Source organism: Hyla sarda, chromosome 3 (assembly GCF_029499605.1).
Source record: "Hyla sarda isolate aHylSar1 chromosome 3, aHylSar1.hap1, whole genome shotgun sequence".
Classification (NCBI taxonomy): Eukaryota; Metazoa; Chordata; class Amphibia; order Anura; family Hylidae; genus Hyla; species Hyla sarda.
In genome coordinates, this window is record NC_079191.1 from 230536577 (window position 1) to 230553062 (window position 16486).

At 40.9% G+C, this 16486-nt stretch overlaps 1 protein-coding gene across 2 annotated transcripts in view; it reads left to right on the forward strand.

Annotated features, from left to right (window-relative positions):
• The window catches only part of GRIK2 (glutamate ionotropic receptor kainate type subunit 2), an 805023-nt gene that overhangs the window by 393811 nt on the left and 394726 nt on the right, over positions 1–16486 (forward strand). For both annotated transcript variants that reach the window (XM_056566198.1, XM_056566197.1), the window contains exon 4: positions 11454–11635. In XM_056566198.1, the coding sequence (XP_056422173.1) occupies positions 11454–11635 (182 nt within the window). The remainder of the gene's footprint in view (positions 1–11453; positions 11636–16486) is intronic.

Consider the following 16486-nt stretch of genomic DNA (forward strand, 5'->3'; position numbering starts at 1 on the left):
TTTCCAAAATAGTAAGTCATGTGGGTTGTTTTTTGTTGTTTTGGCAGCATAGGGGCTTCCTAAATGCGACATGCCCTCCAAAAACCATTTCAGCAAAATTTGCTTTTCAAAAGCCAAATGTGACTTCTTCTCTTCTGCAGTGCACTTGACGTCCACACATGGGGTATTTCCAAGCAGAGAGTTTCAAAGTTAGAAACCCGCAAAATTTTCATGAAATTTGGGGATTTTTCACCAAGAAAGGATGCAAGTAGCGACAAAAAAATTCCACTGTGTTAAAGTAGAAAAACAATCTCGGAATCAGAATAATCAGTAAAAGCATCCCAAAGTTATTAATGCATAAAGTGACAGTGGTCAGAATTGCAAAAAAGGGCAGAGTCTTTAAGTTGAAAAAGGGCTCAGTCCTTAAGGGATTAAGTATGATATTTGCTGTCAATGGTAAAAAGATATTAAAACAGTCTAAGAGTAGAACCTGAATAAAGAGCATTAGGAAATAGCAAAGCTTCTCCAGTCATAATAGTTTGTTCTTGATTCTTTCTAGATGGCACTGATCTCAGTGGGACGCCATCTGTATACTACGTCCCACTATTCTATCCTTCTGTTTTCATCTGTTTCAATCAAACTGTCAGTTGAGTTGGAAAGATGAGTTCACACATCATTTTCAACAACATTTATACTTTCCTAGTAATAGCTGTGTTTTATTTTATAGTAAATCATTTTGTGATAGGTGTTGGTGCACCTGTAAATATAAAAGTCCCTGACTAGACAACTTAAAGGTGAACTCATAAAAAAATACTCCCCTGCCAGCATGGTAAATAGTGGGTATTCCTGAACTTTAACCTTCTTTAATTTCCAGAATCAAGATAAGTCTGTATTTTGGTGCCCACAACTCATTGGTACTAATCAGAGATTTCTGTTGCCAGATATATCAGAAAATCCCCATTAGGGTTGCCTGTTGGTATAGATAGATATACCTCAGCTGAGCAGAACAACACTGTTGTACAAGCAACAGTGGTTCAGATTTACTATTGCCAGACACATTTATAATGAGTTTCAGACAATTCTTAGCCAGATCAAATAAAAGGTTATGGCAGTATCAAAAGGGCATGTGTTCAGTGTAATAAGGGCTGTGCCCTAAATGCGCTAAAGGTTGGCATGTGATTCTGGTTTAACTCCTTAACAACCCAGCCCATTTCACTTTAAGTATTAATAACTCTGGGATGCTTTTACTTTTCATTCTGATTCAGAGAATGTTTTTTCGGGACAAGTTCTACTTTATGTTAGTCATAAATGTTCGGCAATACTTGAATAATTTCTTGGTGAAAAATTCCCAAATTTGATGAAAAATTAAAAAATGTTGCATTTTTTTTACTTTGAAACTCTCTGCTTATAAGGAAAACCAACATCCCAAATAAATTATACATTCATTCACATATACAATATGTCTACTTTATGTTGGCATCATAAAGTTGACATGTTTTTACTTTCTGAAGACATTAGAGGGCTGCAAAATATTTCAGCAATTTTCCACAAACATTTCAAAATAGTAATTTTTCAAAATGACCCCACTATAAAAACTGCACTCCTCAAAGTATTCAAAATGACATTTAGAAAGTTTGTTAACCCTTTAGGTGTTTCACAGGAATAGCAGCAAAATGAAGGAGAAAATTTGAAATCTTCATTTTTTTTCACTTGCATGTTTTTGTAGAGCCATTTTATGAATTTTTACAAGGTGTAAAAGGAGAGAAATCCCCCAAAATCTGTAACCCAAATTCTCAATTTCTAAGAAAATACCACATATGTGGATGTAAAGTGCTCTGCATATGCACTACAAGGCTCAGAAGGGAAGAAGCAACAATGGGATCTTGGAGAGTGAATTTTGCTGAAACGGTTTTTGGGGGGCATGTTGTATTTAGGAAGCCCCTATGGTGCCAGAACAGCAAAAAATTAAAAATAATTACATGACATACTATTTTGGAAACTACACCTCTCAAGGAATGCAACAAGGGGTACAGTGAGCCTTAACACCCCACAGGTGTTTGACGACTTTTCGTTAAAGTCGGATGTGTAAATGACATTTGTGCACTAAAATGCATTTTTCCCCCCAAATTTAACATTTTACAAGGTTTAAAAGGAGAAAATACTCCCCATAATTTGTAACCCCATTTCTTCTGAATACGGAAATACCCCATGTGGGGACATCAAGTGCTCTGCTGGCGCACTACAATGATCAGAAGAGAAGGAGTTACATTTGGCTTTTGATTAGCAAATTTTGCTGAAATGTTTTTTGGGGGGCATGTCACATTTAGGAAGCCCCTATGCTGCCAGAACAGCAAAAAAATATAAAATAATGGTATACTATTTTGGAAACTACTCCCCTCAAGGAACGTAACAAGGGGTCTGCTGAGCCTTAAAGGGGTTGTGCGCTGCCCTAATTTTCGGAGCTCCGCTCACAGCGTCCGGAAGTTCATTACTCCGAACACTGTGTGCGGGTTTCCGTGTTCGTGGCTGCCGGGCGTGATGTCCCGCCCGACCCCTCACCCGCCCCCTCGTGACGTCACGCCTGCCTCCTCTACCAAAGTTTATGGGAAGGGGGAGTGACAGCGGTCGTGCCCCCTTCCCATAGACTTTCATTGAGGGGGCGTCAGCGTTCGGAGTAATGAACTTCCGGACGCAGTGAGCGGAGCTCCGAAAGTCAGGGCAGCGCACAACCCCTTTAACATCCCACAGGTGTTTGATGACTTTTCATTTAATTCACATGTGTAAATGAAATTTTTTTTTCACAAAAATTCTGTTTTTTCCCCAAATTTTACAAGGGGTAATAGGACAAAAAGCCCCCCAAAAACCCCCACAGGTGTTTGATAAATGTTCATCAAAGTGGGATGTGAAAAGGAAAAATTCTTTTTTTTTCTCTAAAATGCTGGGGTTACCCCAATTTTTTCATTTTCACCAGTGGTAATAGAAGAAAATGCCCCTCAAAATTTGTAAATACATTTCTTCGGAGTAAGGACATACCTCACTTTTTAACATAAACTGCTCTGCAGGTGCACACCAGGTCTCAGAGGAGCAGGAGTGCCGCTAGCTTTAGAAAGGGAATTTTGCCGGAATCTGTGTCAGCGACCTTGAGTGTTTACAGAACTACCATGGTGCCAGAACAGTGGGACCACCCTCAAGTGCCATAATTTTAGAAATCACAACTCTCAAGGAACATAAAAAGAGGTACAGTGAGTATTTACACCTCACAGGTGTTTGGAACATTGGGCCGTAAAATGACAAAATAGGTTGATTTTTTCACAAAAATGCCGGCGTTACCCTAAATTTTTCATGTGCACAAGGGGTAAAAGGAGAAAATGCCCTCAAAATGTTGTAACCCCATTGCTTCTGAGTATGCAAATACCCCATATGTGAACGTAACATCCTGTGCGAGTGCACTACAGGGCTCAAGAGTCATAGAGCTATGTTTGCATTTGAGGCCTATGGCATCTCAGTAGCTGACGGTTGCATACATTCACAGGAAAATAAAAGAAAGGAACACCCCCATGTGACCCCATTACAGACAGTACCCCCCCCCCCCCCCCGAGGAATGGGTATTGGGGTAAAGTGGACATTTTAAACGCACAGGTGTTCCCTAAATTTATTTTCATGGTATGGAGGAAGTGTACTATGGGGGGGGGGGGGGGGAATGAAAATTGCAATTTTATTACTGATTTGCCAATTATGTTTCCAGAATGATGACCCAGAGTATAGCCAAAAGTAAAAAATATGCCCGACCCAAACCCTATGCTCTGAATTATCATTCTGGGAATGTGATGTGTGTGGCCGTCCCTAACCTGTTACCTCAAATGCGCACCCCTCTCAGAGAGCGCTGCGCATTTGAGGCAACATAAAAAAGCCCAGATGATAGTGACTCAGTGACCCATGACCCATTTATGGAAAAAATACCCCAAGAGGTCATATCAGTTTTTTTTTTTTGTTTTTTTATGAAAGGTTTTTTTTTTTTTTTGGACAATTTAGTGGCTTATGTGGTAAAAATTTGGAATGTACTCTGACCCCAATGTACTTTGGTACATTGGGGTCAAATTATGGGAAATTAAAATGAAAAGGGAAAATGTAGTACTTCATGGTGTGATACTCCCTGAAGCAATCTTTAATGCAGAGGCCCGCATGATCGGGGCAAGTGTCGCAATGAGTGGTGGTTTCCTTCCGTATCCCCCTCTTGCAACACACTCTGCAATTTTGCCACTCTGGTTCTTCCACACAGTCCCACAAGCGACCGTGGATCTGGCAGCAAGGGATGTGAACAGAGGGATACTGGTATAAAAGTTATCCAGCAATGGGTGCAAAAGGTCTCAAACGATTTTACCACTAACACCCACAGTAGGGGGACATTCTGAGGGTTCAATACATTAATCTCGTCCCTCATGTACTCTAAACTTGTAAGTGTACCCTGAGGTACTTTCACAAAGTTTGTAGAGTTTCATGCCATACCTCGCCCCCGCTTTGTGGGAATGTATTGGAGGAAGCTGAGTCTCCCCTTAAAACTGATAAGAGACTTATCAATAGAGAGCTCACTTTTGGGGACATAAGCCTCCAAAAATTTGGCACCAAAGTGGGGGGACATGCTGCATTATCATCGTAATGCAAGCATTTCCATATGGAAGTGGTGTCTTGTAGAGGACGTCCCCACTCCAGTACTGCCTGACACTGTTTTTTTTGACTAGGCCCATATGTAGCATGAGGTCACAAAATGTCCTCCTTTCAGCTGCATTTATGACGTACAATTCATTGGGCCTAGCCAAATGCGAATCTGGGTGGTGGGCGATGAACTGTTGGGCGTACAAGTTTGTCTGCTCCACCAGTTTTTCTGATTCACAAAGTTGTCACTGAAATAAAAACTAAAAAAGTCCATTTTAGTGTATCCGACTATGTCAATCTGGATTCCTTAGTTGCCAACAAACTCACTGGCTGATATCCCTCTGGGGGTCTCCAGACGGGTTCACCTTTAGGGAGGTCCGGTACGCTTGTCTGGGGGGTCGAACTCCTATTATGAGTAGCATGGCCACTCGTATTGGTGTCGGGCACTTGGTCACTATCATGGGGGGGGTGTGGCCTCGCCTGGTGGTGTCACCTTGCAGGGAGCTCATCATCAGAACTAGATGATGAGGAGGATGAGGAAGACCACAAGAAAGTAGGTTCTTTTCCATCCTCACTGGCAGATTTTGTGTAGAAGGCAAGTAAGGCATGTGCCTCCTCCACCGAATATGCCTGGTGGGCCATCACTTTTTTTTCTACGATGGCGGGGAGGGGCAGTGGTAGGGGGAGGGGATGTGTGCTGGCGGGGAAGTGTGTGTGCTTGGTGCGAACTATAATAACGGTGTGTAATTATAAGCCACACACCCTTATATTGTTGTCCCCCCAAAAAAAACGCTGCAGCCCCAAAAAATAGGGTGCAAAATACATGAAGTATGTATCTTAAAGTGCCAATTACTATAGATGATGATGCCTAGATACAATTCACACTGATATTGTGTTTAAATAAGATGGCCAAAGAGTATATATGTCAAACATGATTTACACTGACATAGCGTTTCGAATTCTAAGGTGAAGTTATGTATTTTTATTATTTTTAACCCACTCAAGACGTAATTCACACTGCTGCTCGGTCAATGCTTTCAATGACCACAGTATATACTCTGAGATAAGTTCACAGTCTGTGCATAGCATAGCACATACTCAGGGCATAATTCACACTGATCTTGCGTTTGAATTTAAAAGTAGAAGTATTCACTATCACTGTTGGTTCATAGTTACTTATCTGATACCATAGTTTGAGATGTTACAATGTTGTGATATTCTGTTAAAGAGTACCTGTCAAAAAATAAACTTCTAAATTAACTTAGGCTATGTTCCCTAACTACTCCTAACTACTCCTAACACCCCTCCCAAAATTGAGAGCTTCAAAAAGCTGTGTATCTTTCCGTTCTTCTTGCTCACCTAGTACAATCTCCCAGCAGGAGAAAGTGGGTGCTCCCCAGCAGGCATGACATCACTGAAGCCTGCTGGGGGACCACTTCCACCCTCAGTAGCTTTCAGTGAGGCTCTGTGCATCTTTTAGTGAGGCTCTGTGTAGCTTTCAGTCTGTGCAGCTTTCAGTCTGGGCAGCTTTCGGTGAAACTATGTGTAGCTTTGTCTGTGCAGCTATCAATGAGGCTCTGTACAGTTATCAGTGAGGCTCTGTGCAGCTTTCAGTGAGGCTCTGTGCAGCTGTCAATCAAGCTCAGTGCAGCCAGAAGCACTTCCTGAGTTTGGTCTCGTGCCAGGCTGGGAGGATGACCAATCTCATTGTATTAATTGCAGCAGAGACCAGAACAGCGCCACCTAGTGGACGATTTTTTTTTATAACATTTTAAACATATTTATGTTGATAATTTTAAAAGCAAGTGAATGGGAAAGTGACACTACATTAACCCCTTAAGGACCAAGGACGTACCAGTACGTCCTTGGTCCTGCTCCCGTGATATAACGCGGGGTTACACGGTAACCCCGCATCATATCACGGCGGGCCCAGTGTCATAATGAAGCCGGGACCCGCCGCTAATAGCGCACATCGCCGATCACGGTGCCGTGCGCTATTAACCCTTTAGCCGCGCGCTCAGAGCTGAGCCGCGTGGCTAAAAGCGAAAGTGAAACCATGCCGGTTAACTCAGTGGGCTGTTCGGGATAGCCGCGGCGAAATCGCGGCATCCCGAACAGCTTACAGGACAGCGGGAGGGCCCCTACCTGCCTCCTCACTGTCCGATAGCCGAATGACGGCTCCGTGCCTGAGATCCAGGCATGAGCAGTCAAGCGGCAGAATCTTCCATCACTGGTTTCCTATGAGAAACCAGTGATCAAAGATAAAGATCAGTGTGTGCAGTGTTATAGGTCCCTATGGGAGCTATAACACTGCAAAAAAAAAGTGAAAAAACAAAGTGAATATAATTTTATCATTTAACCCCTCCCCTATTAAACGTTTGAATCACCCCCCTTTTCCCATAAAAAAAAAAAACACAGTGTAAATAAAAAAAAACATATATGGTATCAACGCGTGCGGAAATGTCCGAATTATAAAAATAGATCATTAATTAAACCGCTCGGTCAATGGCATACGCGCAAAAAAATTCCAAAGTCCAAAATAGTGCATTTTTGATCACTTTTTATATCATTTAAAAATGAATAAAAAGCGATCAATAAGTCCTATCAATGCAAAAATGGTACCGTTAAAAACTTCAGATCACGGCGCAAAAAATTAGCCCTCATACCGCCCCATACACAGAAAAATAAAAAAGTTATAGGGGTCAGAAGATGACAATTTTAAACGTATTAATTTTCCTGCATGTATTTATGATTTTTTCCAGAAGTACGACAAAATCAAAACTATATAAGTAGGATATCATTTTAATTGTATGGACCTACAGAATAAAGATAAGGTGTCATTTGTACCGAAAAATGTACTACGTAGAAACGGAAGCCCCCAAAAGTTACAAAACAGCGTTTTTTTTTTTTCAATTTTGTCGCACAATTATTATTTTTTCCGTTTCACCATAGATTTTTGGGCAAAATGACTAACGTCATTACAAAGTAGAATTGGTGGCACAAAAAATAAGCAATCATATGGATTTTTTAGGTGCAAAATTGAAAGAGTTATGATTTTTTAAAGGCAAGGAGCAAAAAACGAAAATGCAAAAACGGAAAAAAACCCGGTCCTTAAGGGGTTAAAAGTTTTTTTTTGGGTGACAGGTACTCTTTAAAAGAGATGACATTGGAATCCTTAACTAAAGAAGGGTAAAGGTGGACACATCTATATTTATTAAGAATAAATAATGATCCTGCAATAAATAAACTAAAACTAATATGAGTTTTGCTGGAAAGGGTAAACCTCTATATTTCAGTTATGTTACAAATCATATCTGTGTCATAAAATCAGATCCATATCTTATTCCCAGGAGTTGGGAAAGAATTGATGTCTCTAGTGATTCTAATGTTTCTTGCTGCTATGCTTAGGTGCTTACTATTCTATTCAACCAATTTTCAGTCTCGATTGCTTTTAGATAAATGTCATAGTTTGTGGCATGGTTGTCAACTTTATCAAGTCTCAGTCTCACACACAGCAAGACTTACAACTTGTCAGCATTACTAATGTATGTATAACACGCAATCTGTTAAACAGATATTGAATGCTTAAAACATATTCTAAATATGTCATAACAGAACCTGGCTTAAAACAATATGGAACTATTTTTGGATTTGATTGAAATGATCCATGTGTTTAAAGACATATGACTCTTTAGTAAGTTATTGGTGACTACTTTAAGTAAATAACTATTGTGGATGCCAGAGCAAACAGGTATCTAAGAAATTAGAAAAACTTTTCTACTATGGTGGCATGTTAAGGACATTTGCTATTGATTCCTCTTATGGTTTCTTTAAAGTTGTGCAGACTATAGAGGTATACATTGTCTATAGCTTAATAAAAGTGTTATACACTCTGAAAAATGCAGCTTGCATAAAAAAATATATAATTTACCCAATAAAGAATGTATTTTGAAGATTTTGTTTTCCATTGGTTGCTTCAGGCCTGTATGCACTTAAGAAAGTTTTGCAGATTTCATGAAGGAACCATTTGAGGAAACATGTGACAACTCACTGTAAGGTTTGGAATCCAGCTACAATGTGCCCTAATCTAAAAACTTCTAGCACACAGATTAAATTCTACTGTCATATAAGTGCCTGTCTCTATGTTATTCATCTGTTTTCTTACCAATTAGGTTGGGTTCACATATATCAGGCATCCAGCATAGTTTACCTCCGGAGTGCACCAGAGGGAAACTGATGCTAGAACTGATCCCATTCATTTGAATGGGACAGTTCACAATCATCCAGCATCAATAGAGCACAGGACAGGGGAATGCAGCTTGCTTCGTTCCCCTGTTCGGCATTCAGAAATAATGGACGCCGGATGCCATACAACTGATGACAAGTTGTCATCAGTTGTGGAATCAGTTGTGTCCAGATCTAGGCTGAGTTCACCTATGCTGGATGCCAGACAAACTAGAAGCCAGCCTTACTGAGAAAAATGGGTTATGCATACTGCACAGAAATGTGCATGGGTCCTATGAGTAAATTCACTTTTATACAGATTCCGTTGGACTCCTTATCTATTTATTGAGGAGAGAATATTTCCTTACATACGAACTCGATTGGGATATTTCACAATCAGTTTTTTGTTATATTCATACACGTGAAGTACAGAAGGACACCAGAGAACATGAACCTGCATAGCAGTCTTTTTGTGACTCTATACAAAGGTTACAATCTCAAAATAATTTGAGTTACATACCGTATGCTTAAGAAAATACCTTTATACAGTATTTTGAACCATAATGAATACACTGCCTCTTGTTATATTTATGTCAAGTAGTACAAATACAATCAGGAGTATCCAATGGTTTAAATCTGTCATAATTATGATGTAGCCCAGGAGTGAAGAAGAATGCACTTTAACATTACGTTCCTACTTTTGATTTACTCTGAGGATCTGAGTGACTATACATCTACTTACGTCTACCTACCTACCTATACATCTATCTAAGTCTTTCCCCGAATATTAGACATCCCCTGAAAATAAGGCCTATTGTGCCTTTTCAATCTGTGCAGAATATAATGCAATAAGGCCTCCCCCGAAAATAAGACATCCCCCCCCCCCGAAAATAAGACACCCCCTGAAAATAATGCCCCCTCACCAAAAATTAGGCCTCCCCCCGCCAAAAATACCTTTCTGTAGTGCAGCTTTGGCGGGCACCATCGCCCAGCTCTGAGAGTATCCAGTGAGCTGCGGGGGCCGGCTCTCTGGATGACGAGTGACGCCTCTCCCATTGCGTAGGGGATGTCACTCATCATCACAGAGCCTGTGCCACCACAAGAATAAGCTGCCGCCTGCTGCTCGCTCTGCTACCATACGGTGAGTTAGAGTAATTATGGTTGCGGCAGCAGGCAGGCAAAGCAAAAAACAAATGTGCACACACACACAGGGGTGCTGGGGTGGTGGTGGGGGAGGTTTTCCGTTGTGATGCAGGGGGGGATTGGGGGTGAGAGGAGGGGGGGACTAGAGAATCCACTGGAATCTCTAGACTCCTCCCCCCCAGGCTCATCCCTGTTCTGTGCCAGTGTATTCAATCCACTTGCAAAGGGATGAGGGGAGGGGGATCACTTTCCGTAAAATGGCACAGTAGGATCAGAGGGGGGGGGATTTAAATGGCACAGGGGTATCAGGGGTGGGGGGAGGGGGGTTGTGGGTCATTTAAAATGACACAGGGGGATCAGAGGGGGGAAGCAATAAAAATGACACAGGAGGATTAGAAGGGGGTACTAAAATTGTAATCTGATCCTCCTGTGCCATTTTTACAGTATTGATTCTACCCTCTGATCCCCCCCCCCCCCCCCCCCCCGTGTCATTTTAAATGATCCCCCCCCCCCTCCACCTCTTCATGGAAAAATAAAAACTGAAAATAAGACCTAGCACATCTTTGGGAGCAAAAATTATTATAAGATACTGTCTTATTTTTGGGGAAACAGGGTACCTTCCTAATAAAATATTTAGTTTATTGTTATTGTCTAGGTAGGTGACTATCTGGGTTTAATAATGCACAAGAGATATCTCTTTTTTTTCCCAGGATTTATGTCATTTTTTATCCAAGGGCTTTGGTCAACTTTAAATCTAAACTAAAAATATATAATAACTATACCTAGTGAGGCCAATGTGAATGGATAAATTCTACATAAACCTACATGGTATGTTGGAGATATAAATAAAAAAAATGACTGCACACTGTTTAAATCTTACTGGATCAGTCAGGCACAAAAAGAACAAATGATAGAATTTGTGTATGTAGATTTAATAACCTCATCTATAAACTGTTGGTTTCTGCCAGGAAACTTCAGCTTGAATTACCAGCAGGAATATTACAAGTAAATGGTACATATTCATTTATTAATATAGCTGTACTGGCAATGAAAATATTGCCAAGAAGCAATTATATAAAAGACTAATTCTAATTCCAATTCAAATATCATGAAGTAAAAATAAAATGTTTTTCAATTCACCATAAATTGACTCCACATTTCAAATTCTTTTTAAGGTGACATTTTTTCTCTGTTTATTGCGTGTTTGTGCTGAGTGATGCATCTTGCATGGGAGTGACGTGACAACTCTAAACATATTTTTCTTTTGGAAAAGGGGTTAATTATTTTTAATGCCCATTGAACCAGCTTTTGTTAATATTTGAAGTTACAATTTACCAACAATTTTACCATTTCATTGTAAAGAAAGTACATGCTTTCTAACACACCATAGTATAGATCAATGTGAGATCAATTCCTGTATCACTGAATTTTTGTTTTGTTTTTTTATTTCCTAGGTCTGATTCGCTTACAAGAGCTCATTAAGGCTCCATCTAGGTACAATCTGAGACTGAAGATCCGTCAGTTACCTCTTGATACAAAGGATGCCAAACCGCTTCTGAAAGAGATGAAAAGAGGCAAAGAATTCCATGTAATCTTTGATTGTAGCCATGACATGGCAGCTGGTATACTAAAACAGGTAACAGCCTTACAATTATTTCCCTTGAGACTATGAGGGGTGGTTATCAAAAGTGAACTTGTTTTTTGTCCACTTTAGATTTTAAAAAGTTGCAGGCAAAGTGGCGTCCGTGCGCCAAATTTATCAAATGGCACACTGACGTTGATGAATGCCTGCTGAACTAACCACCTTTAAATGTTGCAAGCAGTGGCGAGCCATGTGACAATTACATTAAAAGTCGCATTGACCTTAAAGGGGTACTCCCATGGAAAACTTTCTTTCTTTTTTTTTTTTAAAATCAACTAGTGCCAGAAAGTTAAACAGATTTGTAAATCACTTCTATTAAAAAATCTTAATCCTTCCAGTACTTTTTATGGGCTTTATACTAAAGAGAAATCCAAAAAAGAAATGCATTTCCTCTGATGTCATGACCACAGTGCTCTCTGCTGACCTCTGATGTCCATTTTAGGAACTGTCCAGAGCAGCATATGTTTGCTATGGGGATTTTCTCCTACTCCGGACAGTTCCTAAAATGGACAGCAGAGGTCAGCAAAGAGCACTGTGGTCATGACATCAGAGGAAATGCATTTCTTTTTTGGATTTCTCTTTAGTATAAAGCCCCTAAAAAGTACTGGAAGGATTAAGATTTTTTAGTAGAAGTGATTTACAAATCTGTTTAACATTCTGGCACCAGTTGATTAAAAAAAAAAAAAAAGTTTTCCACGGGAATACCCCTTTAATACAATTGTCGCATAGAGACATATAGAGCACTGTTGAATTACCCTGTGATTTCTTCTAAATATGGTCATTGCGATTTTTTTCGAACTTTTCACAGAAAAGTCACACATGATCAATTAGTTACCACTGCACAAAGTGATCTAAGTCAGATATATGGAAATATGGAGCACATAAGCAAAACCAAAAAAGTTGCAGCTGAGACTTTGTGAGACTTTTTAAATTTGCCCACGTGTGGGTCAGACCTGGAGTAGACTTGCGACTTTTTGTATGTATGTATATATGTATTTTTTTTTTGCCTAAGTACGACTTTCGCACATCATAAATACCTGACCACTGCAAAGTGAAAACTGAAATTTGCCTAGGTAAGGCTGTTTGTAACTTTTTGCTTACTCACAAATGTCAGACAAAAAAACGCTTAGGCGCGTGTGCGACTTTTGTAAGCAAAAAAAAAAAAAAAAAAAGGAGGCTCTAAATACCTTGATAAATGTCTCCTATGTGTCTTATGTCTAATATTTTGGTTTTATTCCTATTGACAAGCATGTTTTCATTATGAATGTGATTTCATTAAATCAGACTAGTCATTTTAATATATTTAAATAACATGACAAATCATTTTTTTTTCCAACTTAAGTCCTACAGACTACAGTCCAGGGATGGCCAATGATCTGTCCCACTTTGTACCTCACTCTACCATTATACAGGGGGTGTTGTGTTAACCGTGAGCACATCAGCTAGCTGCAAAAAGCAGAATGAGCAAGTGTGGTCTATGCTGAATGTGTACAATGCCTGTATGTTTGTTTAAATTAATGACAACTAGACATAAAGGTCATGTAGAGAGTGCATGAAAAATGAGTGTGCATACTAATGTTGGCACCAAAACATTATTGACATTAAGGATTAGAGTTTTTTTTTTCCTATAGCATTATAATGATTGACCCCCCCCCCCCCCCCCCGGTAATTCATACTGGCTTTTTTAACTGTAGAGAGAATTGTAAACTTAGCATTTGTTAGTACAGAACTGTCAGAAGCTACTAATAGCCTATTGACTCTGGACACAGTTCACATAGTGTAAAATGAATAACAAATGCAGCCATAAAATAGGAATAAAATGTGTTTGTATTTTTAATCTAATAATGCACACAATTAAAATCTATAAACCAGTCGGTGTCAGTGAGCAAACTGTTACCAATAATGGACATAATTCCAACAATGGAATTACACTTTTTTTTTTAACAGTCTGGGTACTGACATCTGCTTTTCAATAGACTGTTATTGTACATTATAAGTAGATATGAGCAAATTTTTTTAAAATTTGATTCGATTCGATTTGCCGAACTTTCCGAAAAAATTCGGTTCAGTCCAAATTCATTTGCGGCGAATCTGTATTAAAAATGACTATTTCTGGCCTACAGAGAGCCTCAATAGAGGTGTAGAACACTTTGCCTTGCTGTAACACGCTTAGGGTGTGCTGGGTTAGTGAAATAATGCTGTTATTCAGTATGACATGCAGATTAGAGGCGTCTCTATTACAATTACTGTCACAGAGTGGCAAAATGACGGAGCCTGGAGTGGGCATCAGTATAAGGAGACCATATAGTGGCTGAATGACACAGCATAGAGGTGGTGGCAGCATGAGGCAACCATATAAAGGCTTAATGACACAGCGTAGAGGTGGCAGCAGCATGAGGAGACCATATAGTGGCTTAATGACCCAGCCTGGAGACCATGGGGCCTCACAATAGAAAATATATTTTTAACATTTAAATTGAAGATTTCAAATAGATGAACCTAAAAAGTTTTATTTAATGTGCCAGCAGCATGAGGAGACCACATGGTGGTACAGTGACAGAGCCTGGAGGTGGCGGAAGCATGATGAGACCATATAATGGCTGAATGACATAGCCTGGAGTTGGCGGCAGCAAGAGGAGACCATATAGTGGCTGAATGACAAAGCCTGGAGTTGGCGGCAGCATGAGGAGACCATATAGTGGCTGCATGACACAGCCTGGAGTTGGCGGCAGCAAGAGCAGACCATATAGTGGCTGAATGACACAGCATAGAGGAGACCATATAGTGGCTAAATGACACAGCGTGGAGGTGGCGGCAGACTGAGGAGAACATATAGGGGGACATTTATCAATGTTTGCTTATGTATTCCGTTTTCTAGTTCTTTTTTTCTTACTATTTCTTTGCTTATGTGCGACTTATTTATCAACTGGTTTCAGCCTGTTGATACATTTCTTTCACGTAAGCAATTTTTTTTTTGCTTTGGTAGTGGCTTTTTCTGCTCCATGTCTGAGCTGGAGTAAATTTAGTAGGTTTTTTCATGTGATGCAACTTTTTTGCGACTTTCGCACTTGAGAAATCTCTGACCACTGCAAGTCGAAAATCACTTTTTTGGTTTGGTAAGCAAGTTTCTTTTTTTTTTTTTTTTGCTTAGGGCACTGCACAATCAAAAAGTTGCACAAAAAATAGAGTAGTCGCACAATTTTAAGCAAAAAAAAACTACTAAATGCTTTGATAAATGTCCCCCATAGTGGCTGAATGGCACAGCCTGGAGTTTGCAGATGTAAGAGCAGACCATATAGTGGCTGAATGACAGCCTGGAGTTGGCAGCAGCATAAGGAGACCATATAGTGGCTGATTGACACAGCCTGGAGTTGGCGGCAGGAAGAGCAGACCATATAGTGGCTGAATGACACAGTGTGGAGGTGTTGGCAGCATGAGGAGACCATATAGTGGCTGAATGACACGGCCTGGAGTTGGCGGCAGCATGAGGAGACCATATAGTGGCTGAATGACACAGTGTGGAGGTGGCAGCAGCATGAGGAGACCATATAGTGGCTGAATGACACAGCGTGGAGGTGGAAGCAGCACGAAGAGACCATAAAGTGCCTGAATGACACAGCATGGAGATGGTGGCAGCATGAGGACACCATATAGTGGCTGAATGACACAGCATGGAGGAGGCGGCAGCATGAGGCCACCATATAAAGGCTGTCTGACACAGCGTGGAGGTGGCGGCAGCATGAGGAGACCATATAGTGGCTGAATGACCCAGCCTGGAGGTGGCAACAGCCTGATTGGACCATAGGGCCTTACAATTGAAAAGATTAAAGATATTTTTTAACATTTAAATTGAAGATTTCAAATAGATGAACCTAAAAAGTTTTATTTAATGTGCCAGCAGCATGAGGAGACCACATGGCGGTACAGTGACACAGCCTTTAGTTGGTGGCAGCATGTGGAGACCATATAGTGGCTGAATGACACAGCCTGGAGATGGCGGCAGAATGAGGATACCATATAGTGGCTGAATGACATAGCGTGGATGTGGCGGCAGCATGAAGAGACCATATAGTGACTGAATGACACAGTGTGAAGGTGGCGACAGCATGAGGAAATCCTATAGTGACTGAATGACACAGCGTGGAGGTGGCAGCAGCATGAGGAGACCATATAGTGGCTGAATGACACAACCTGGAGATGGTGGAAGCATGAGGAGACTAGACATGTGCAATTTGTTTCGTAACGAACACTGAACGAAACAAATTTTCCTGTTTTCAGGTGTTCGTTACGAAAAGAATGCACAAAAAAAAATTACAAAATCACGAAAAAGCATACGAATATGAATATAGAGTTAACAAATGCATTCGTTAACTAACGCATAACAAATATGCATGTTAACGAACAACGAATGCATTTGTTATCATTATACCGAATGTCGGGGCCATGCATCAACTGCTATCCGGCAGCGCATAATGCTTAAGCTGCTGCCGGATAGCAGTTGAAGCAGCCCGGGCAGGTTCAATCACCTTTCCGCGCTGCTCCGGGCCTTCCTCCGGTGGGTCCTGGGCTGGTCCGGGGCCTTCATACGAGTCTCCCTCTGACGTCATCATGACGCCGTCGTGCACTCCGTCCCGTCATCCAATAGGAACGGCGTGCGGCAGCGACGTGATGACGTTGCTACGGAGGCCCAGTAAGGCCTTGCGTCAGACAATGGAGGACCTGAGAAGACCAGGAGAGCCCAGCAGAGCCTAGCAGAGCCCAGCGGAGCCCAGCGGAGTACCGAAGAGGACTAGGAGAGCCCAGCGGAGGCCCGGGGACACCATCGGGAGCAGCGGGAACAGGTGA